The 25,572-nt window shown below is 37.1% G+C and overlaps 1 protein-coding gene across 5 annotated transcripts in view; it reads left to right on the top strand.

Annotated features, from left to right (window-relative positions):
- Nucleotides 1-2,936: 2,936 nt before the first annotated feature.
- The window catches only part of LOC139967452 (prominin-1-A-like), a 58,164-nt gene continuing 35,528 nt past the window's right edge, over nt 2,937-25,572 (top strand). For 2 of the 5 annotated variants that reach the window (XM_071971283.1, XM_071971280.1), the window contains exons 1-6: nt 7,261-7,784; nt 15,863-16,227; nt 16,706-16,779; nt 17,848-18,050; nt 18,730-18,850; nt 25,052-25,118. In XM_071971283.1, the coding sequence (XP_071827384.1) occupies nt 15,969-16,227; nt 16,706-16,779; nt 17,848-18,050; nt 18,730-18,850; nt 25,052-25,118 (724 nt within the window). In that variant the 5' untranslated portion in view covers nt 7,261-7,784; nt 15,863-15,968. Of the gene's footprint in view, nt 3,114-7,260; nt 7,785-15,862; nt 16,228-16,705; nt 16,780-17,847; nt 18,051-18,729; nt 18,851-25,051; nt 25,119-25,572 lie in introns of those variants that run through there. The other 3 variants (XM_071971284.1, XM_071971282.1, XM_071971281.1) reach the window with 2 other exon arrangements.

Raw genomic sequence — 25,572 nt, 5'->3', positions numbered from 1 at the left:
CCTGTATAGTAACTCACACCGCGTGTTACTCCGATTCAGAGAAACTCGGAGGCCTACAGTACGTGACAGTATGGTATGTTTTATCACCATACAGAACCATATATATATGTACTGTATAGGGAGAGTGTTGCCACCACCAAAGGCAAGGATTCGTGCATGTTAAAAAGACAGCAACAATGTTATGGCATGTATATGTTATTTCATTTCAAGGGATGACTGAAGACACATTGATATACGGATATTGGCCGTTAGAAACCACTGGTTTACATGACAGTCCAGGTTTTATAAGTTTATAGCACAACACAGTCCACTTTTCTTGTATTCAAATTATTTTGCTTGACGACCCTTATTTTCACCTTGATCATCTTGGCGCCCCTCTTTGTGGCGGATGTTGTTGATTGGGGAAGGAGTGTACGCAGAGGGGGAGAGGGGAGAAGGGGGGGGGGTATCCCGGTACTTCATAATGTCGATGAGTGTCATGAGGTTTGTGTTGTCGGTGCAGGTACATTGGTTTATTTTGAGATAAAACAGTAAAACCTGAGTTATCCGGACACGGCAGTAACAGATAGTCCAGGTTTTACGGTTTACGTTGTTTGGCGTGGAAAGAACCGGTACACAGACTTTTTATAGTGAGTCCGCAATGGTACTCATGATGCTAAAGTATTTGGATGTACTCCTATATTCGGCCCCGTAGATTTGCAATCTTACTCTGTTCTTTATAAATTATTTTATAGGAAATCTAGTGGACATCCTTGCTAATGCAAGGATTAAGTATCCGGTACTAGTATTTAGAGCCACGAAGTTGTACTCGCATTGGTGCACCTCATCAAGGGGAATTCTACTTTTATATACTCATACTCGTGTTGTTGTACCCATACTGCAATCCATACAACAAAATTATATTTTACCGCCCATGCGGCTGAACGACGGTTTCCGAAACTTTTAAGTCCCTATGAGATTATGAACGTCAAGCACTCATGTCTTAACGCTTGCAGTACAGTATAATATTGTAGTATATAATATGTCTACAAATATCCGAGTAGCGCCATCGATTTGTGAAGTTGTCAGATGCTAAAGCTTTGAATGGGCATGTACATGAACAAAGGTGAAGGTTCCGTGTCACAGCTCATTGTTCCGCTGACTTACACACTAAATTACACACATTCCGAAACCGCTGTCGCATACAGATAGAAGTTAAACAACTGATATGCCCAACCCTCTATATGATCCCTGCATGATGGATTGGACTATCATAACACTTGCGAATTTCTATACCAAGATTGTATAGATTCTGAGATATATAGAAAGGCATTTGAGTAAGACATTTTAGGCCCTTTTCCATGGATAATGGTCTACATTTCTGACGGAAGCATATTACCCTTTTGTGATACAGTACCCAACGTTTATCTAACCGCATTTATTGCAATGTAAGGTCATTCAAACACTCGGTACAATTAAAATATAAAGGTGGATTACATTATTTGGTATTGTATGTCTGAAGAAATCATCAACGTTTCATATTGACTTTAATTTGAGAAAGATAATAATGATTATTTAAACAAGTCAGGATTTCATGCATTTAAAGTGCATGTGAGGTTACTCCGTGCCGGGAGGTGGGAGGGGGTGGGGTGGGCAGTAGGCTATAGCATCGAGGTTTGGGGTTAATTTGTTGGACCATGAATGGAGGGACCGGTAATATACCACCACTTTTCGTAATTATCGAATAAAAATCCATACAGTTCGAAAAGACATTTCCAGTTGCAGTCAAAATGGTATATAATTAACACTAATCAACCATGTCTGTATGAATAAGAGATTTTTTTTCGAAGTCAAAAACAAAATTAGCATTTCTGGCATGTGACCCAAACCAAGGCCTTGCCCGAATTTCGTATGTATATGTACCCCCTAGGCGTTCATGAAGTATGAGTACCATACTGTGGGGGTTTGTGACTGGGGGCTTTGGACATTTACAACCCCACACGGAGCTTACACCAAGTCAATGGGAGTTGTTTGATTTAATTTCTATGATACTAACGCACTACACTGGATCTCGGAGTTTATGTTTTTTTGAAGAGATTTAATCCTTGTAAGTGCTACAGCCCCTCTCAGCATTTGTGATGTTTAGCTATCGGTTACCATTACAGTAATAAGAAGAACAAAACTGAAGGACAAACCCCCATTGTCAGTCTGAAAATAAGTCCTGGAACATATTTATCTACTGTACAGTAGGATATTATGTAATATTGTCTGCATTTTCAGCCTCCTTATCGGTGCATCGAATTCAACTTTCAAATAGATTCACAGTCCTTTTCTCAAATATTTAACAAAGAAATATCTGACACCCCCTCCCTCACACCACACCACCACCTGTACCCCCACCGTTCATGCGTATTCTTACAAACAGAAAGATGTACCACCGTTTAGCTTGTGTGAGAATAAACTATATTTCTATGGCTGGGGGATGGGGGGGGGGGGGGGGTGGGTGAAGCGAAATTGATGTTTGGCAGATCCCTCACCAAAGGAACTGTATGGTATCCCTGTTCCATAGATTGCGAAAAGGTGTTCTTTTAATACGGGGTCGTTTCAAGAGGTTTTCTTTCAGCATGATCAAGCACATATTCTATGACAGGGAGGGGAGGGGGTAACATTCTAGAACCCCCATTATGATACTCACCACAGGAATCGAGACAGAAGTCCGGTTTCTTTTTATTGTGCCAATATACTCGAGTCCTCAACGAACTCGAACACTTCTAATCTATAAATTCGACGCTAACAACACCCTGGCCATATGCACAAAAGCAAATTAAGTGGGCGGGTGGGGACTGCCGTTAGTCATCGCTTTAGAGAAACCGCATCTGATATGACGTCATCATTAGGTTTGCACGGCTTTGTTATGATTTGATGTTTCCAGCACATATGGGCATAATAGATGCGAGTTGCACTCAGTAGCAAGCCAAACCAATTCCACTACAGTACATGGTGTTCTCTCATTGTACAGAAGTCCGTACTTAAATACAATTGAGCTTGATGGAAATGATGAAAGTCAGCAGGAGACACTGAAATTGGACTAGAACTACGTTACAAAGCACATTCTGGTTGTATTTGTATCAAAAGTAAGTGGAAATATTAAAAGACGACGGTCTACATTCTTGTATTCGTTGTAGGCCTAGCCGGAACATTAGACTAGCCTACGCCATTAGGCATTAGTATTTTATAATATAGGTTAGGCCTAGTCTTACTCATATCCAGCTTAGTTCTAGGAAGGATTAGACCACAAGTAACCACCCTTTCCACAGTAAGCAATAGCGTTTCATTAACTCATAAAATTAATAGCATGTGGAAATCGCAGAACAGTCCAAGGATGGCCTGCTGCATTAGCCATTTAATGATCTGAAACTGAGTACAGATGTAATGTTTCTATGTTAGACCTACAGTATGTTACGTTAGTGTGAGGATTGGGTGAAATGACAAAGGCATGCACTGTTACTAGTTGGAAGGTCATGGGAATGAGACTTTTATCTTTGGAATATGTCTCAAATTGCATTACTCATTTTACCATTTTTCATTATTGATCATTCATTATTTGTTATAAAGTAAAGTTTTAACTAGTGTTGCGCCGAAAATTCAGCCTCATTGCTGATAACGAAAACCGATATTGAATTCTTTTGTCACAACAAAGCTACGTCTTGTTATTAGAGATGATTAAATAATCTGTCCTCAAAAAAAAATTCTTTAGTCTTCGTTTCGAGTTGATTAATAGCCATTAGTTAAAATGCCGAAAGCATAGAAACGACGCAAATTCTGAAAAATATTTACTGATAACAATCAGTCAACAGACCAGTCAGGCCACTTAACCTTACGTACATAGCACTGTGTTCGCGACTTGGAAAAGTAAATTTGACCAGTCTAGCGCTGTATTGTACAAGGAACACAACATAATCACAACTGAACATACCTGGCTGAAGCCCCGTTTCTAGAATGCCTAACAATGAATAGCGCGCACTAAACGTACATCAGTTTACAACTGCAGTACAGTTTAACCTAACTTAAATACTACGGTAGGATACTGTATATGTGCTCAGAATTTTCCCAGGTACCTTGCCAAACAACTGCGCGCTCATCCCCTGTCTAACACCTGTTTGTTAACATTTTTGGCACGTTTCCAAGAAACGTTTCATAGAGTATTCCGAATGATACACGAGGCACAGTTCATACACGCAGCACAAGATATCAAGCTATGGTCATCTTTATTAAAGTAAACCTTGTAATAAAATATGTTTTAGGCCACACGGCATGATTAACTAATGCTTAACATTATTTCCATGTTCTTGTAGAAAACGTCAAGTTCGCAAAATACAATTGGTTGTGTTTTTGTAGTTACGTGAGATCTGTAACAGACGAGGTGGTTAGGCTATTTGCTATACACTTAACTGTGGTAGGACATTATTTTTTCCGTATTTTTGGAAATTCTAGAAAATACTTTCTTTCCCCCCCGCTTAACACCAGATGTGGTCTTACGGTTTATTCATAAATGGGTGTACTAGAGCCTTGTATACATGACATTAGTTGCATTTAGCACGATTTGCCAGTTTCGCATGAATTTGTCGAAAGTGTTTTGCTGGATCTTTCGTAAAATTTGAAAGGTGTACCAACTTACTTTTCGTACACAATTGGTAATTTCTCTACTGATTTTCAGAGTTTTTTTTACGATTTCCAATCGATACATTTCCTTTGATCATGTATTTGAACAACTATTACCAAGTCGAGTATTCGACCCGGTATTGTCTGGTCGGAGAGTTCAAAGTGATGGACAGGGATTGTAATCATTTCGATCAAACATGCATTGACTGGATTATCTGCCCCGCCGCTGTCAGCTCGATATAAAGTACACTTGTGCCGCGAATCAGGAAGTTTTCACAAAAGGATAACAGCGTTCAAGTTTAAGCCATTCATATCGCCGGATACATCGGGGGGGGGGGGGGGGACAAAAGTAGGATTACGTTCGCGGTTTATGATTCGACTGATCGTAAGTTGTTTTGTTTTTTCGCGTAGTAGACAAAATATACACGGGAATTGATACACGATTTTTGCCAATAATTTAATTTTCAGTTGATATCATAGTTTCGTTTAAACGTTCATAAGGTTTTATTAAACGTTTAAGCGATGTTTCGTTCGTTTACACGTTTAAACTTGTAAACGGCACAGCACTATTTTCTACATGAAATCAGTTTTATTCATCACATGATGTCACTGTTTAACATTTCTGCTAAGAAATTTGTGGCTCCATTTGATGACAGTTTGTATAAGACTTGCAACCTAAGTGTTGAATGTAGTTGGTCAAACATGTAACAAATCATTGAACAGAAGTAAGGGGAAGTATTGGCTTGTGTTTTTCCAAAACAAATTGCTAGCACACAAGTTTCAAGCATATCTAACTTGTTGGGGATTAGATAAAAGATTAGAGCTTAGGCCTGGTGTCATAGATTGCGCACATGGTTCATTTTGTGAAAATATATATTTTTCTCATTTAGTTAGTAATGGCATCGGCAATGAGAGTTACTAGTGGTTATACTGTTTGTGAGTCGTACAAAGGATAATAACTCACGATAGCCGATTATAATTTGGATATGTTATGTATTTATGCATGACCAAAACCCCCGATTTGGCCTTCATTCTGGCTGTTTAAAAATATCAGTATCGAACCGAAATTGGGATGGTAATAATGGATATCAGCCAGAACCGAACTTGGCGATATCTGCGCAACACTAGTTAAATCACTTTGTTGAATGCAATTTTAATCCTTGCTGCCTCAACAAAATCTGCTAAAAGTTATGCAGCGAAACGAACATGTACAACTCAGGCATGTGTTTGTGGACCTCTGTCCTGTACCTTACATGTATGGGATTGGTGGTTACGTTGCTCATACATGTAGGCATGTATGCAATACACTCAACTACACAACTTATTTCTAGTTCTAGGTACAGTTCTGCTGTTAGTTTCAACAGTTTTCATTAATCAGATTGTTAGAATGTAATTTAGTTGTACAAACAAATTGATTGGGTACTGTTATAGTAGAAACCATCGTTTGCAATCTTGCTTTGTGCTGAGATGTTAAGCCATGAGAGTTGATACCCGTGAATCTGTCTTATGTAAGCATGGAGTGCTTTAGCGTGTGTTTTCCTTGGATAGGCGATCCTTACGGGGATGAATCGATGTTGAATTTAACTGTTCTAGTAATATTGTTATTTTCAATGAAGCGGGTATATAACGGTAGGTATGTATACAATATCGTTAGATGGATATAAGTATTGATTCTACTGAAATATTGTCATAGTACTGTCAAGCCTATTCAAAGCCTTGATCATCAGTAGTGTACAGTACAGTAGCTCAAGTTATGTTCAATTCAGTGTATCCTATTAAACATTTTAATAGGCAGCTTAAAAAGTTCAATTGCACTTGTTACTTTACAAAATTACTGTTAAGTTGTACATGAATACTTCAATTTATAAAATGTGCATGCCACCATTTTACATTTAGAGGGTTTCAAAATTCCCCTTTTTTTTTTTGGCAAGAGGTGACAGGGTGCCCCTCCCTAATTTATACACCAACAATCTACTAAATATGTTTGCCAAGCAAGAAAGAAAAGATAACCACAGCTTACAGTTTCCTCAAATGTGGTGATAGTCTTTGCTAATATGTAACTACTGTAGCAAACACAAACATTATTACACCAGCTTACTTCAGTACACATCCTGGATATCATCACCCACCAGCAGATAAACTTCGCCGACCTTTGACCAATTGTGCAACATTATGTAAATTAATTTAAATTGAAGGGAGATACCTACACCTCATACAGTGCTTGAATATTATCTTGCCGAGCTGTGAGGTTAAACAATAACTACGTACAGTAGGGATATCTGATATGTTGTCAGTTGCTGCAAATCCCTGGTGTGGTTCAGCTTGTATTGTATATACCTATTGTGAGTCACACATCTGTAGTATCATTGACAACAACATAAAACAACTTAATTATGTGTCTTGTACTCTTGTAACAAAGAAATAAAGAAAACCTTGAAACACAGTTTACAGCACTTTGTTAACAACAAAAAAAAGCGTCTGATAAAAGTGTCTGATTAACCCAAACAAAATCTAGGGTGGGGTAAAATTAATGACTTCAGTTCTAGAGGATCAAATTCCATGTTTAGTTTAAGTAGATAAGATACAGTTGGCAAAGAGTCTCACGATTTCTTGTCTCTGATTACTTTGAAAGACGACAACGTACACAATAAGGGATGAGTCATTGTACGTACAGTACACAGTTGACGTGTTTTGGGGTTTTTTCTGCTGGTAAGACTAGCCTTCCGCGTTGTGCTTTAAAGTACTTGTTGCAATCGGCCTCCAGAAGCCATTCTAATTGCTGTTGAATTTGCCATCTGTACACATTGGATATTTGTTACCAAAGGAAATTCTTCTTCTGATAAAACGAAACCTAGCCAGTCAATTAGTCTGTGGAACAGTTAACTCTTACTCAGTAGTTATCATTTGAATCCCATTTTGCTGTATGAGGATTTCCATTTTTTGTCAGCAATAAGGAAAGGCTGGAATTTACCACATTTTGCAAAGAGCTCACTCTGGACAGACTTGTGTAAAAGTAATTGGTTTTCATTAACAACTGACGTCAGCTGCTAAAATCAAGTCGAGGTAACCATACCTGTATATTATACATGTACATGCAATTTGTACATTGCAGTAGTGGGTTGGAGTGAACAGTACTGTGCGTGGTAAGTTGATAAAAGTGTAATAAATTTGTGGCGAATCATTCACCAAGTTAATTATATTTACTCATTATATAGTTTAATATGAGATGATGTATGCAATGTTGTATAAAAAAAAATGATGCTAAGATATTTCCAGTGTGGTTTACTGGTAACTGTTGTATCGACAGTGATATACTGTACGTGTTAAACAGAGTATGTACAGTACTGTATACATGTAACATGTTCATATTTTGGAACGCACATTTGAAGATTCTAAGTTTGTCTCGCATAATTTAACACAGTGGTTCCTTATTGAAAATTTTCTACATTTTTAGACTTTTACAATAAGGCTCAATCTCCGATGTGAAACAATCATACAGGATTAATTTAATTTAAATTTATTGTGATACAGGATTAAGTATTCTCTGTGAAAGTAATGAGTCACTGTACTGGCTAGTTACATGTAAAGATATGTCTGTATATTGATGTACATAATCAAAAAGATGTAAAAAATGTCAGTAAATTTTTCAACAGGAAAATGTTCCGGGAAAATAAACTGGACTGGCAGCATTAACGTTTAACCAATTAGGGTTCTTTAGCAAAAGAAAAGGCTTTTGAGGTGATGTTGATCAATGTTTTTGATGCACTTCAATACTTAATTACCATTACTATACAGTTGTTTAGTGTGACTGGATTAGACTTCTTTTGAGGTTCTCTGTACAACAAAGTTTTGTTGTCTGTCAGCAAGATTAAGGAGTAATTAGAGGCCTGACTGTGTACATCTCTGTAGATAAACTGTTTTAATATGCTGACTCTGTACAGCAGACATTTCCAATGGACGGCTTTAAAATTTGTATTCTGAGAAGATTTAGATTTCAATCTAGACAGGAGTCTAGATTGGTCCAATTTTTGTTATCTGTCTAGTTCAAAGGTGTGTTCTTAATTCTGTTTTAGATTCAGTTTTGCCAATTTCGAAACAGTCAGGTCTGCTTACCTAATACATTAAATTTAGATCTGGATTTAGGCCTACGTCTTGGGTCATGTGGCGAAATACCCTTGAAGACTGGAGAGCTTAATTTCTATTGGTTGAAAACTTTGAGCATTATAACATTGACTAAGTACTCTGGACAGATTTTTAAAAGGGTCGTCCGATGTCCCAGACGACCAAGTTTCTGTTCGTACAACCACAATCAGCTTAGTAGGTCGACCAACGGACAGAGGACTGGTTGTTTACTAAACATCAACTTCAGATTGTACATTTTAACCGCTATAAATACCCCCAAAGTAGTAAAATGATAAATTGGTACAGTATCATCGCCAAAGTTGATGTTCTATTCACCAACCCTACACATCTCTCCTACTGTGTACAGTACATATTGGCTTTCTATCCACTAGACCTACACATCTCTCTTACAGTTTACATAATGGTCGTTTTTATTTTGCAACATTTTTGCAGACAACCAAACTTGCTGTCTGCACAACCAGAAAAAATTGTTAAACATTAAGGCAATTTCTCAATCTCAAATTTTTAGAAGTCTGTTACATGTGAAAAAAAAGTTAGTTCTACTATGTACGAACCAAATTTCATCCAATTGTACAGAACTATTTTATGTCCCTTCTTAGTTTCAATGGAATGTAACATTTAAATGTTTCAGGAATGTTACTGAATTGCGGCATCCAGTTGTGCAGCTTCATTGTGTTATATAATATCTCTCACAGCTTGTCGAAAATTAATAATTTTATGGAACAGCTAGGCCCAGATTTACATATACACTGTGCCTGGAATAGAAGCTATGTTGACCTAACTGGTATGTATATCACAGGTTCTTGAAGTCCCCTAAAATTGATTTGTAATTTAAGGGCAAACTTGCTCAGATTTATTGCTGACTTTTGGTCTTTGTGGTTTAATTTTCCTCTGGAGTGGGTTATTGTTGTGTTAAGGATCAATTTTTTGCTATGTCCAAGATAATCTGAGAATATTTCAAAATTTTTGATCCAAGAAGAATATTAATCAAATTGATTCAAAAGACTTAATCTGACTTTGGATGAAGATCCTGTTAAGATCAGAATTTCAGACACATGTCTTTTTCAGTAGATATCAAGTTTTGCTATAATAACATCTTTTGTCAAATTTTTCATTGGTTTTGGTAAAATTTCAATACAGTTAACAACTAGTGAAATCCCATAAAAACATATTTAGTTCCTATTCCCTCGCTTGACTATAGCAATAACAATTATTTAGCTAATTAAAAAAGTCTTTTAAAGTAGTGAGAATAAAGAAAACAAGGTCAAAACTGGAGGATATCTGATTTGACTTTAATTGGTTTTGATTAGTTAATGCTGGAGTATGATAAACATATCAAAACAGCTTCGGTATAGGTAACTCAGTCATTCATTAACTGTAATCATCAAAGCAGAGAAACTCAGATTTAAATGTTACTTTTTCCCCCTTTTTTCATTAATTTAAAGCGTAAACATGTAAAATCTACACACTTGGGAAAATTATGCATCTTAGTTCACTGTTAAGCTGGATCACATCATTTCCTACTGTACATGGTTTAGTATGTTCTTGGAGTGGCAGCAGATTAAATGGACATAATAATGAGTCGAAAGGTAAAGTTAGTTTGAGCTATAAATATAGCAATGTTTATAATAATTGGAAAAGGTTAAATAATAGATATTTATACATTGGGTATAAATGATGTGTCATAATCACATTTCCATAACATATTTGTTGACCAACGGTACTATAAAAGGAAGAAAGAAAATAGATAAAAAAGAACAAAGAAAGGAATGATTTAGAAACCTTTGTTTGGGAAACAAATTTCCATTACTTTTAAAATACACTTTTCTGCAGTATACAGTAACGTTGTGATGAGCAAGTTAACTCAGTTGTACTGCAATATGTATGTTGTCATGCCCACTAAATTCTCCACGATGCATCTGCACACTTTCATCGTTTGGTCGTGAGTAAATATTCCACCCGTCAAAACCAGTGTTTTACAACATGTTTGTTTATTGGCAGATGTTTGAATCGTTATAAGCAGAGTTTGATCCGCTTAAGTATTTTTTTCTTTTGGAAGAGAATCAATAAAAATCAATTTTTTCCCGACCTGACGACATATGGATGATGGGTGAAATGACTACATGGAATAGTCTGCTGTGTTGCTATGGGTGAAGAGTACGGAACAATGACATACATATTAATGAGTGGCTCGTGTTTGATTTTATGCGTAGGAATTTACATTGTATGTGGGAGGCTGTTGATTTTCTGTACGAGAAAAGAAAACAATATATACATTAGTTTTACAATGCTGTTTAATCAGTAGTAGTGTTGCGACTATGTTTGAATCCCGTTGTAATTTTCTTGAGTATATTCAATCTGAAATAGAGCATCCATTGGGTAAGGTGACTGTACTTGGATAACAGTGGCATGAGTCTTGAGATAACAAGGTTGCAGTGCTGAATTTATTGCGAAAAAAGATCCAAGTATCTAGAAAATTTTGCACTTTTTGAGTTGAGACCCTGTGAAGTTGGGTTGCCATTTCCATGTTCGCTGTGTTGAAGGGTCGTTATTCTGGGGACATGACTTTATTTTCCTATTGTGCTTTTTCTTGCATTTCGTTTTTTGATGTAACAGTATGTAATGTGTTAAACTAAGAAATCCAGCCACTTTCAATTGATGAGTGTTGTGTATAATTTATTCAGCCTGAACTGATATTGATCATTGTGTTTTAATAGTCTGAAATGTAACAAAATTTACTCTTTTGCCAAAAGCCATCCTATAAATAATCAAAAGATTGACACAAAGAAGCTAGTTGGGTTTTACTTTTGTAACATTGTTACAAAGGCACATACCTGTAACATACAACACAGTCAAGCAATCCTATCTTTGTTTATAGACTCTTTCAGAAAGGTTCTCACAATGGTCTCATCATGGTTGGTTTCACTGACAACAACTAACACCAATAATACAAAAGGCTTCGTTCACAACAACAGAAACCGTGGTTGAGATGGTTAATCCTTCCTGTTGAATAACCACTCAAGCATTGTACTTGTCTACTACATAAACTATCTGTAATTTACAGGGGTGGGAAAATATCTACTTTCACTAAGATGGGAAGCTCTGTGATTTATCTGTCCAGTGGGTGTGGCACACTGGCATTGCAAGCTACTGTAGTGGAATTCACAAACCATGGAAAGCCACCCAGAACAGTTTTTTGTGGGAATCTCAATTTGTTTTCCTGATATCAGAAAATGTATGTATCTGGTTTAGTAGCTTTCTGACATCCAAACAGTAGTCCAAGCTAGTGTTCATTGCATTCTGAGAATTTAATCTGATGAGTCGATGGTCTAGTGGGTCGTAGCGGAAGTTTGTGGACTACCGATGTTACATGCTGCACGATATCCTGTAGGGCTCATCTTCTCAGCTAGAATTTCAGCCTGAATATTTGAATGCCTATTATTGAAATTTGTACGATTAAGAAAATGAAATGGACTTCAATTAACTGAAATTGTGAAACCTTCTGTGACCATTGTTTTTTCCCCTTCTTCTGTTTGTGTATTTTAAAGCCTCATTATGACTGTCATTATAAACAAATACAAACTGATGTCTAGATGTTTATGGCTTAAATCATCTAGTTTAGATTTGATAGTTTGCCTGCAATCACCCTGAAATAAAGCTGGTGTATGACTTCCAAAGCCCTTATTGACAACGAAGAGCGATAGTAGAAACAGTACTATCTCTCAAATTCTTATATTACTTAGAATGTGACAAATATCAAAACTTTGCCTAAAAGTCATCCTTGAAGTACTATATAAATATGTACCGTATATATATATATGCTGTATATATAGTACTTGACTAGGGATGAAAGTGTTGTGAGATAATTAACAATTGCCCTTTAAACTAGATGCTTCATTATATGTGTGTGTATACATTATGTACGCATGTTTATTTCTTTCTTTCAGTTTCATAATTGTTGAAACAAAATGATGAAGTAAAATTTTTGTTCTTGCTGGCTTCCCACTCTCTGTTGCAAGTTTGTTAAAGCATCATTCAGCACTTGATAAATTAAAAAATAATTAAAAAAATATGTCTCAGACCCCAATGATGTTGGTCAGTGTCGCGATCTACTACTTAATGTGTTAAATTACATGCATTTCAAAAACAAAAAATAATTCAAATATAATAAACCCGATCCTGGGTAAAACATGTGCTGTGTTTGCAAAACAAGTTTTACTCAAGAGCTAAGTGTCTGATACTAGTCTATTGCAAGGTTTTAGTCATCAATCCTTCTAGGAATCTGTCTACAACTATAAAATCAAAACTAATAATATAAGACAAAATTGAAACAAGAAAGGAAAATAAAGGAACGAATATTCAGAGTTTTCTTATTACGAGTGAGGTTGCTGTCAAAGAAAAAAATTTGATAGGCAAGTGAGACGACCCCTCCGTACTGTACCTTTCGGTACATGCAGGAATGGAATTAATGCAAAATTCATCAGGATGCTTTAATATGATATGTTGCTCTTTCTTCAATCAGACATAAGTTTTCACCTAGACAGCTGTACTATCCTATCAAACAGCTTCCTAGGTGTACACTAACGAGTCCAATATCTTTGAAGGCTCTATATAGCAACAACAACAACAAAAAACTGCTTGGAAGAGCCTTAAATTTGAAAACGTTGATTTTGAACAAATTTCCGGAAATATGCATTTGCAAAGATCATAACATAGTTCATTACAGTACCTTGGCTAGTCTAGCATCATTTCAAAGATTGATTTTTGAGATATTAAAATTCTTGAGCTTTTTTATTAAAGTTGCTTCTTTCACTAAAAGCACAGTTACTGTAATAGAAAAGTGTCTAGTATGTGCTTTTAGGGTGGCTCCTTCATTCATCTACATTGTATGTGGAATGATAAGTGGAGAATGTCTTACTGTACATTGTATATATGTATACAGTTTGAGTAATTGCAAGTAATTTTTATCGATAAAATACAATAGTTGACCAACTGTTGCTATCTGCTTTACAAGGGATTGTTGTTTAATATTTGTTGACCCTCTAGATTTTCTTACTGAACGTTTATAATCTATATGGGTGGGTGTGTTTGTGCCTCAGTTCCATTTCCTGTATTGTTCCTTGATTACCATGATAACATGTAAAATGATTCCAGATTCCCATCCAAAGTTCCTGTGAATTTTTACTGACGTAGGTGTTCTTCTGTCAAGAAGAACATGAGCTTCTCAGAAGTGAATCAAAAACATCAAAGATATTGTAAGATCCAGCTATAGTCTTCTTTTCTGGGCATGTGATGGTGTTCTAAGTTGACTTCGAATGACCCTACTGTAAGTTCCCATGGTGCAATGTTTCCTGGAAGTTTCACAAACTTGCTAGGCTTCAAACCAGATGAACATCTTTGTGACAAACTCTAGGAGTGCCATTACAAGATGGCACACAAATTAATTTTTTAGAGGATTTCTTTTTAGCAGAATTTTAATCTTGGTATGTTATAGTTCAAGAAAAAGAAACATTGTGTGCTGGAAATGTATATATGTGTTTGTCAGCAGTGTGCAAAACCTGAACTTCAAAGGAGCTCATATACCGTATGCATGGTAGGATAGCCTCTTGTAGTGTAAAGTTTTGACACAATTTAGTGTAGGTCAAAGGTCATTTAAGGTCACCATGGGTCAAACCTTGCAATCCTTCTATACATGACATCTCCAGATAGGAAGCTGCTCCCATATTTGGCATGTGGCCTTCCCTAAATGAGCACAAGAACCTTGTTGTTTTTGGTGGAGGTCAAAGGTCATAAGAGGTCACACTCTGTAAAGCCGTAAACCTTGCAAACACAATATCCCAAGATAGGTTACATCACATAGCTCATATAGCTCATTATATATACATTCCATAACTGTCATCTCAGATACTAAAATCATGTAATCCCCACATTTGAGATACTTTTATTTGAATTTCTGAATTGTACATTAAAGTACAACCACACACACACAGAAAAGATGATGTTTCAGACTGTTTGTATAGGATTTTTGTTATCACAGTTTTGAGGTATTTGGAGTTATCAGGACTGTTTCACTTTTACCTAGGTTAAAGTTCCAAACCTGCAAGAAATAGTAATTTCAATTTGATGCATCGTTAGGATTCCATACTAGTACAGTGTATTTAAATAACTGTGAGCAGTGCATTGGGTGTGGCTCCATTTCTATATTCTCACATTTCATCAGTTCATGACGGGCAATCATGTGTTTGATTTAAACAATAACAACAAACCCTGCATTCTTAGCCAAACGTCGGATCAGTTGTCAGTGCCTGTCATATTATCCGTACTTTCCTGTACGCCTGATGAACAACACCCGGATTGGATGTGGGCAGTAAAGAATGGCAACTTCTATGGAGACCTGTAGCCATTTGAACAACATTGTCATAATCACTCTAAAAGGCATTAGATATTCATGAAAATAGCTGCAACTCCCATCAAACTTGATAAAAGATTGACCATTATTTGCAAGTCTTTTCTCAATTCTAGTTTTATTTATGAATAAATATTAAGCTTATTATGCACAGTGATAATGCATAGGATGTGACTTGCCTAATTTTTCATGATCTTATCCCTCTGTTTTCACGATTGTCGTTTTTAAGTCACTGAACACAGGTTTGTGACCTAAGGCAAATTTGTTGAAATATTTGATTTGTCTTCTTTGAAAGAAAGAACATCACATTATTCAAATTTGTGGGCTTGTAATTAAGGGTTAACTTATTAAGGCCTAAAATAAGCAATTTTGATGTGCAAGTGCAACATTCCACATCATACTTTGCACATATTTAATGAATTGCTCCAGATTGATCAAAACTTGAAATGTGTATATGTGTAATGGGGGGGGGGGGATTGGTGGGTGGGGGAGGCAGTTGGGAAGGAGGATGGGGGGAGGTGGGAACATGGTGTATGGGGTTTGTGTTTGGTACATTAGGAAATGTTGGTGTATGGAGCCAATTGAGAGAAGAAAGGGTATAGTACACTCTTCATATGCCAATCTGCTTAGATTAGTTAATCTTCCAAATCTATACCATTTTTATTATTGCAGATAACAGAATATTAAGAGCACCACGGTAGAGAATCTTATACCCAGACCAGCCGCTGCGGGCAGTGTGCAATAACGGATAAGAGAGAACTCTGAGGCCGTCACGACAATGAAGAACAGATCATCGTGGTTCGTTTGGACTGCCTTTTGCAACTTAATTCTCATAACAGGGATTTATGAAAGGACTATTAAGGTAGATGGGGCAGTAACCCCCAGCATCAACGACGATGGGACCATTAATTGGGGGATGTTTGACCCCATCCCAAAGTCCAACTTGGAGCTGTCGTTCGACGATATCAAACATCCCAAGGTCCTCTCGGATATGTCGCAAGGGTTTGTGGACTTTGTCGTCCACGGATTACCCTACGGTAAGTTGCATCTTAATGCAATTTGAGGCTTTCTCGTGGAATATGGCGAAGAGGTGATCTTCAGAAGTGTCTCGACTCTTTGCCAAGAATTTATTTTGGAGGACTCCTAGCTTTCCATCGTTGGTTTACTGATTTGTCTGGTCGTGGTAATATCGGAATTAGGATTTGAGTGGGTGGAGTCTCATATGGGGAATGGGAGCACATTGCTAAAATGATATCAATCAGTAGATTAGACAAATCAGGAAAGTGAGAAACTAGACCACCCTGACCAGTAACTTTTCTTTGTTTTCAATTCGTCGACAAGTTGTTAAAACGAAAGCACTGTATGTTATCTGACCCAATTTCCTCTTGCTGCCCGTGGACCAATTTTCTCCTCTCACCAAATCTACATCCACTTTTTACAAGGTTGCTGAATTCTTTAGTTCTGAGTAGCATTCAAATGACAAACCATAAATTTGTTGTCTTATCCTATTTTCAGAGACCATCAGGAATGTCCTCATAGACTTAAATGATAATGGAGAAATTGAGGATATTGGTGCTACCGCTGGGGAGGTAAGATGGCGTTCCTGTTACTCTAACAGATTTGCAGATATTTAACAATAATTGATCTTAATAAGTTTGCCAATTTCCTCGAGTGTTGATGCTTTATCGTATTAATATCTTACAGTCGCATGAAATTCATATTTGATAGAAGAACAAGCATACGTTACTCTTCAACTTGTATAGAATATGTATAGAAGAAAGATGTCAACCACACAACTACATAACAAACCAGTGGCGGAGGAACCGGGGGGGGGGCCTTTGGGGGGCTCAGCCCCTCCAATGAAAAATTTGAGGGGGCAAATGCATGATAAGCCCCCCCCATTATTTACCAACGCTCCGAAACGTGCATCTGCCCATTTTTCAATGCATACTTGTCGATCTGTCCGATGCACACGTATACTATATAGGTGTAATAATTTTAGTAAATGCTGGGGGGACCCTCGGCCCGTCCCCTGGCTATAGACCAAATTGATTGTCTGTATCATGCCTCATCGAATATTAGTGTTTTAAATAAGAGTGTAATAAGCTAAACGCTACACTCATCAAAATTTGCGTTTACACTACAAGTACATGCAAGGGGTGGAACATGGCTCTATGTTTAAACGCAATCAATTATTAAACGAACAAAAACACAATACTAGCATTTCACCTGTACTGTATAGGGTACATGCATTCGTGACAGTTCTTGGTTCATAGAAATTTGTTGGCAACTGCACATGGTTTTTGAATTACCCATTTGTTGACATTAAGAAATGCTTTCTGTTTTTTCTTATGACATTTATTTAATTATTGCATTTAATTGCAAGTAGTAATTTACTACACTCACAGCTCTTCTTGTTGAGAAGGTGCCTTTAATAGAGGGCCTGAAATGTTGGTTCTGGCAGGATGTATTCAAAACAACCCAGACAGACTCTCACTTGTCAGTCTGCCATTGGAAAGTAAAATATCAGCTCTTTTAGTTTTATGCAATAACTACACTGTTTTCTTGTTGTATTTAAATCAGCTCAATGTTTACACAAAACCCTTTGTCCTTTTGGAGACAATTTTTCAGGTTTTTTTCCTCCTCTCTTGTTGCAGCTCATACTAGGTTTTATTGGTGTGGTTATATTGGTTCTGATCGGAATTCTACTGTTTTTCCTGGTGCCTTTTATCGGCTTCTGTTTCTGTTGCTGCCGTTGCTGCGGTAACTGCGGTGGTAAGAGGGAACAAGTGGACTCAAGTCTGGGCTGTAAGAGGGTAACACTGTCAATCATATTTGTGGCCCTCCTTGGTATTCTAGGGTGAGTGGTTTTAGGTTTCTAGACCATATACTGGTAGGTCTACACTGGTAGACCTACTGTACACTGGTAGGCATACACTGGTAGTTTCATACTGGTAGGCCTACACTGGTAGACTTACTGTACACTGGTAGGCATACACTGGTAGTTTTACACTGGTAGGCTACACTGGTAGACCTACTGTACACTGGAAGGCATACACTGGTAGGTTTACACTGGTAGGCCTACACTGGTAGGTCTATGTCACAGATTTAGCTCCTGATGGATTTCTACATGTGTTCAAGGTGAAAAGCATGTACACACAGTATGTTAAAAGTGATTGGCCAGGATACAGCTCATTTACATATATATCCATATTCCATTTGTTCAATCTTTGTGATAAGGCTTAGATTTGAACCTCTCCACATGTAGGATTGCTTATGTTCCATATCAGTACAGAAAAAAACAATGGAGATTTAGACTATTGAGTGAGGTGCAGATTTTGTTTGTGTTTATAATGAAATACAATCATGGTCTATAATTTAATTTGACACAACATTTCCTAATTTATCTTGTGAAAAAAGTGTTGCAACCATCCATCCTTTTTAAATGTGTCAATAGAGTGAAAAAATTCAGTGCAAATTCATTCAAAAAGCTATCAAGTATTTTCTTTTATTATTATATTCCCCTTTCTTGTTTGCAGGGCTGGAATGGCTTTAACGAACACCGCAAACGATTTCCAAAAAGATTCCCTGCTTAAATCAGATGTAGCACTTAACACCATCAGCGATGGCGTATTGAACTACACCAGCGACGTTTTGAAAGTAAGTAGAGATATTCTTTCCTTTCTTTGAACTCCCTATCCAACTGAGTCCACTGCCTTATACACATTAACAACGCATCAGAGGTGAAAAAAAACCTCTCTTATATTGTCTTTGCCCTCAAACACTCACAAATATCACAAAACTGTAGTTAAAGATTTTCAGTATTCCCTGATGGTGAAAATGCTCCATGTACCATAAAAAAATGTTCTTTACATGAGAAATGTCATCTATAGGCCGGTTTCAACGGTTTGCCGAATATTTGATCTTCAGATGTGTAAAGTGCACTGTTTATTAAAAATCAACAGGACACTTTAATATGTACAGTGATTAGTTTACCATGCAAATTTTGGGTACCAGTTTTGAAAATTTTGTCTCTTATGAAATACTATACTCTCCTGTGTACAGAACTGCTATACATAATTCGGCTTGTATAGCTTGTTTTGATGATTTTTGAAAAGCGTCTGGGATGCGACACCCGGATGAGTTATGTCGTGACTTACATGATGTAGGTCTTTCACTTTTGTGGTCTGTTTGTGTCAGAGAGGCATGCAGAAATGTCAGTCAAACTTACTAGCCGGCTGTCGATAATCTATCAAACTTAACTTCACTCTCTTAGTTTGAATTGTGTTACATTTAGGACGCAAAACTGTGCAAAAAGCTGTGATCGTCTCAAAGTTTGTTAAATCATCGACCTACTATAAAACGGCAACCACGTTTTTTTCACTTGATAGTATTAGGTAGGTATAGTCACCCAAGGTAACTTTTGTGAAGACAGGTCTTGACTAGAGAGTCACACAATTCTTATGTACTCTTCACAACCAGTTACTTGTTATTTGTTTTTGCACTCATGTGAATGAGTTATTGCTTCCAAGTCATTTAAAGTATTTACACATCAGTTTTTCCTGCCCCCCCCCTCACCACAAATCCTGTAACGTTTCCTTTTGGTTGAAATTATAGACATGTGACACTAAAGGAAAAACTTGTACGACCAATTCTGTAGGAATTTTGTCGCTAGAGCAAACATTAAATCAACTGATTCTCCCGCTATATAAATGAAAATGTTAACTTAGCTAAGTCTGCTTACCGACCGGATTCATTCGTTCTCGACTCAAGCTTACACATATTTCTCGCGTTAATATGATGGTTATTGTTCATACATGTATACGTGATAAGGAAAAGAATAGATCTCTCAAAGGTATAAAATATTAGTAGTGACACTATTCAATGCTACATGGTAAACTGGCTTTAGTTTGGTGTTCCTGCATGTGTAATACCTGTGTTGAGAATTGTCACATTACCAGCACAACAAGCTGGTTTAATTGGACTAAATTTTCAGCGATTTAACAAATGGTTAAAAAGGCGAGCTTTACCTATCCGTCAAAAATTGTGTGGCAGGTCATGAGGACCCTTTTCAACTCATTTCATTTATTCATTCATGTCATTTATTTATTCAGCCAATGTATAAAAGTATTACACATCGAAAATCATAACGTTCCTCCTGCTCCGTAATAAATATGTGTAAGAAATTTATAAAAAAATATGTCAAGATAATGCCCCAAAAATGTAAGAAGTCTAGAACAAGATAAATCAAAACAAACACGGACTGCTACACAGGCCATGAGAGGAATCAAACATTGTTCAAACAGATTTACAAGGAAGTATAAAACAAGAAAAGTCTGTACCAGGTGTGGGGAGACACTGTATTTTGAAATGACTTTGTTTATCTAACCTGTTAATAATCTGAACTCTCTGTGTGATGTACAGTATGTGTGTGTATATGTGTTTGTCAGTCAGTCAGTCAGTCAGTCAGTCAGTCAGTCAGTCAGTCAGTCAGTCAGTCAGTCAGTCAGTCAGTCAGTCAGTCAGTCAGTGTGTTGCATGCTTCAGTTTAGCTTTAGGTTGTTGACCTTTTGCCAGCTATTTTTGGTTCCTTGCTTTAGCAAAAGGAACCTATGCAGTCAGGTTGGCGTGTGTGTGTGTGTATGTATGTATGTATGTATGTATGTATGTATGTGTGTGTGTGTGTCTGTGACACTTGCTTGGGTACGCTCTATCTCAATAAGGGAATGTTGGATTGAGGCCAAACTTGGACTATAGATCCACCATATGGAGAAGGTGTGCCCTATTGTTTCTGGTGCCCACAAAGGTCACCAAAGGTCAGTTATGGTCCAAAAACCGAAAATATTAAAACTGCAATAACTCCCAGTGCCAATGTGCGACAAGATTGATATTTTGGGACAAGTTGTGAACTGGTTAGGGGAGCATTTTCAAACTTAACGGTCATGTGATCCGAGGTCAGCAAAGGTCAATTAATGATAAAAAACTAGTATTTTTGCGATAACTTGAGAACGAAATGTCCGTTAGGGTTGGGAGTTGCTTCAATGTAATCCAATTGTTGACCCGCACCTGGGTGACCCTTGACCTCAATTTGACCTTTGGTGACCTTTACGTGTTTTTGGGGATTTTTACAGTTTTGATGCTATTTTCAGATGTCAAAGGTACCTTCTGAACATAAATGTCAATAGGTTGACCCCGTGTGACCTTTATGTGCGAAGTTATATGGGGTCAAAGTTTTTCGGTCGGAGTTAGGATGGTTGTACAGACTTGTCGTTTTGTTTTTTGGAATCAGGAGATTAAACTACATTTGAAACCAAGGTCAAAAGGTCAAAGGTCACATTAGAAAAAATGTGCTTATTTTGGGAGGAAACGAGCAAAAAAGAAAATGTTTGGTTTTGATGCTAGATTTGGATACCAAAGGTACCTTCCGATCAAAAATGTCAATGGGTTGACACCCGTGTGACCTTCGTGTGCGAAGTTATACAAGGTCAAAGTTAATTTTCAGACATTTAATGCAATAACTCCCAGTTCCAAGGTGTGACGTGGTTGATATTTTTGGACAAGTTGCAAATGGTATAGGGTAATATTTTCAAACTTAACGGTCATGTGATCCGAGGTCACCAAAGGTCAATTAATGTTAAAAAACTAGTATTTTGGGAGGAGAAAATGGGCAAAGAAAAAAATGTTTGAATTTGTATAGTTTGATGCTCTATTTAGGTCTCACTGATCAAAAATGTCAATAAGTTGACCCAAGGTGACCTTTGTATGTTAAGTTATATGAGGTCAAAGTTAATTTTCAGACTTTTAGTGTAATAACTCCCAGTGCCAAGGTATTACACGGTTGATATTTTGGGACAAGTTGCAAATGGTATAGGGAAATATTTTCAAACTTAACGGTCATGTGATCCGAGGTCACCAAAGGTCAATTAATGATAAAAAACTAGTATTTTTGCGATAACTTGAGAAAAAATTGTCCGTTAGGGTTGGGAGTTGCTTCAATGTAATCCAATTGTCCACCCGCTTCTGGGTGACCCTTGACCTCAATTTGACCTCTGGTGACCTCTGGTGACCTTTTTGTGTTTTGTGGATTTTTACAGTTTCGATGCTATTTTCAGATGTTAAAGGTACCTTCTGATCATAAATGTCAATGGGTTGACCCCCGTGTGACCTTTGTGTGCGAAGTTATACGAGGTCAAAGTTAATTTTCAGACATTTAATGCAATAACTCCCAGTTCTAAGGTGTGACACGGTTGATATTTTTGGAGTAGTTGCAAATAGTATAGGGTAATATTTTCAAACTTAACGGTCATGTGATCCAAGGTCACCAAAGGTCAATTAATGATAAAAAACTAGTATTTTTGCGATAACTTGAGAACGAATTGTCAGTTAGGGTTGGGAGTTGCTTCTACGTAATCCAATTGTCCACCCACATCTGGGTGACCCTTGACCTCAATTTGACCTCTGGTGACCTTTTCGTGTTTTGGGGATTTTTACAGTTTCGATGCTATTTTCAGATGTTAAAGGTACCTTCTGATCATAAATGTCAATAGGTTGACCCCTGGATGAGCTTTGTGTGTGAAGTTATAGGAGGTCAAAGTTAATTTTCAGACATTTCATGCAATAACTCCCAGTGCCAAGGTGTGACAAGGTTGATTTTTTTGGACAAGTTGCGAATGGTATAGGGGAATATTTTCAAACTTAGCGGTCATGTGGTCCAAGGTCACCAAAGGTCAGCTAATGTTAAAAAACTAGGTTTTTGGGGGGAGAAAATGGGCAAAGAAAACATGTTTGAATTTTTACAGTTTTGATGCTCCGTTTAGGTCTCACTGATCAAAAATGTCAATTGGTTGACCTAGGCTACGGGTGACCCTTGTGTGTGAAGTTATGTATACAAGTTTAAAGTTAATTTTTAGACATTTAATACAATTAAATCCCAATGCCAAGGTGTGACATGGTTGATAATTTGGGACAAGTTGTGAATGGGGTGGTGGAACATTTTCATACTTAAAGGTCATGTCATCTGTGGTCACCAATGTTATCATATCTGTTGACCCGCTTGTAGGTGACCTTATACTTCTTACATTTTCGACGCCATATTTAGATCTCAAAAGTGCCTTTTGATCAAAAATCCGATCACATTTTGTGATCACAAAAGTGTTGGCCATAGTGTTGGTTACTTTATGCGTACATGTAGGACCACAATTACTTGGACTATTTGAGCCCAATCTTGCTTGATAATATTATGTGTATTGTCATATACCCCAAGCAAGGAACCACAGTGCCCTTGGGCTCTTGTTCTGTCAGTTTTGTCCATTTGAGTTTCCTGAAGTAGGAGACTGTTGTGATCGCGTGAGAATGCCTTTCATAATTCACTGTTGGAAAGTGAAACCTGACGATGCATGACATGGAGGTGGGTTGAACTTAACTCCCCTCTCACATGGCTCCACTCGAAACATGCGCTTTCCCATCTATGTTACTGGCAAAAGTAAGCAACTCTAACTCGTGGGTTTCCATCTTTACGAGTCAAATTTGTTAAAAAATATCAGCTCTGAATTTTGGTCTGTTATCAGTGAATCTAGCTTCAAGTTTACCTCTGTCTCTCCCCCGAAAACAGTCGACTAAAGCATCTTCTTGAATTTTCTCGTCAGTGTGAATGTTTCTTTTAGATTTGTCACCCATTCCTGTGAGGTACATCTGTAGAGGTACTGACTTCTCGAGATAGTCAACAGGGAGTTAAGGACAGATGAACTCATGGCCATCACGCAGAATTTCATATATATCAAACTTTTGCCCCATCGAATAATACAGTACTGTATAGCAGTGACTTTTCAAAAAAACTTACTTGTTTGTTAGCTAGAACATACGTGAAATTTTTGAAAAGGCTGGTAGGGACAAGTTAATTCCTTGAAATTGTGAAGTAGGATTCCTCATTTAATATCGCGCTTAACTTACCTGTCTCCTCACAAGAATTGCACACTCGCTCTTCCGTGGCTAGAGTGACCCGGTGACCTTTGACACTGTCAGTTTGGGGATGTTTTTGAGCATGTATAGTCACAATTCGTGAGTCAATCATTAAAATGATAGTTATCGTTGAAGTGTCATTCTTTCTCTCAACCGTCACTTCAGGCCGTGTATGAAATGACAATAGGTCAGGGCCTTTGCGATCCTCTAACTTGCGAGGACTTTGTAATCATTAATGACTTTGATAGTTTCGTTTAGAAGTTCTTTCATACATCAGTGTAAGTTTTAACAATCTAAAGATTGGAGATATTTTGACAGCATTGTCTCTCAGTTGCAGAGCCACGACTTGAAGCAATCTAAAGCAATCAAAAGCAATTTTAAGTATTAACGAGGTCTTCGTGATTACCCTTTACATGTTTATCTTATTAGGTTTGAAAGCAAAACTGCAGTTGACCTATTATTAAAGGAAGGATGTTTGAATCCTATTGTTGTTGTTAAATTCATAGTGCTAGCACACAAGACTAAAGGGTTTCTATTTTTTAATGCTGTGACATTTTCTGAAAGTTAAAGTACTAGCATGCCATCACTAAGGCAGTCAACTTTAATTTATATAAATTATGACTTTGCAAAAAGGCTTTTGACCTGCTCAGTTTGTAAACACTGCTATTTTGAAGCCTTGGCGAGATTTTGTTATTGTTGTTGTTGTTGTTTCAATTATTCTGCATGTCAAATATTGTATTTTCATATTGAATCCTACTTAAAATATTCATCTTTCTTGAAACATTTCAGATTTTCTTCTGCTCTTATTCCGTTGAAAAGTATAACACCCCTCAAAACCTTCTTTGTTCAATATTTCAAAATGTCATATTTATTTACTGTTTGGTCTCTTCTTTCATTGTTTAGCAAGTGAAGTTTATGGTCGATGACCAGTATGGCTTTGTCGATGAATTACTTCGGACTAATTTAATAGGTGAGTAGTAGTAGTAGTATTAAAGATTTGAGTGGACAGGGCTTCCAAGATTTATCATTGACAGATCCCTTAATCCCTTCTAGCCCTGGCTTACAAATCTTCTCCCAATTTACTGCACACTTACCTTCTGTGCTCTTTATCAGTGCATTAGGATAACAGCACTCTCCACTTACTTGTCTTCACACGACTATTGCACTCCCTTCTTCCCTAATGGAGCAAATTGGTTACAAGCATTTGAATGTGACCTTGGTCGTGAGGTCTTAAAAAGAAATAAAAAATCTTGACAAGTAGTAACAAGTTTTGCCAGCAAGCAGTTCTAGTATTTGAACGGCCATTCCAAGATTACACTTGTATGTAAGGCTTTTCTTTATATCGTAAGGGATGGATCAATGGATTATTTAATTTCATCTTTATTATATACCTAAAGGGTAAATACATACATGCTCCAAGGCAA

The sequence above is a fragment of the Apostichopus japonicus genome, chromosome 5, assembly GCF_037975245.1.
Source record: "Apostichopus japonicus isolate 1M-3 chromosome 5, ASM3797524v1, whole genome shotgun sequence".
Classification (NCBI taxonomy): Eukaryota; Metazoa; Echinodermata; class Holothuroidea; order Aspidochirotida; family Stichopodidae; genus Apostichopus; species Apostichopus japonicus.
The sequence above is the reverse complement of the archived record's forward strand: the minus strand, read 5'-3'. Positions and strand labels throughout refer to the sequence as shown.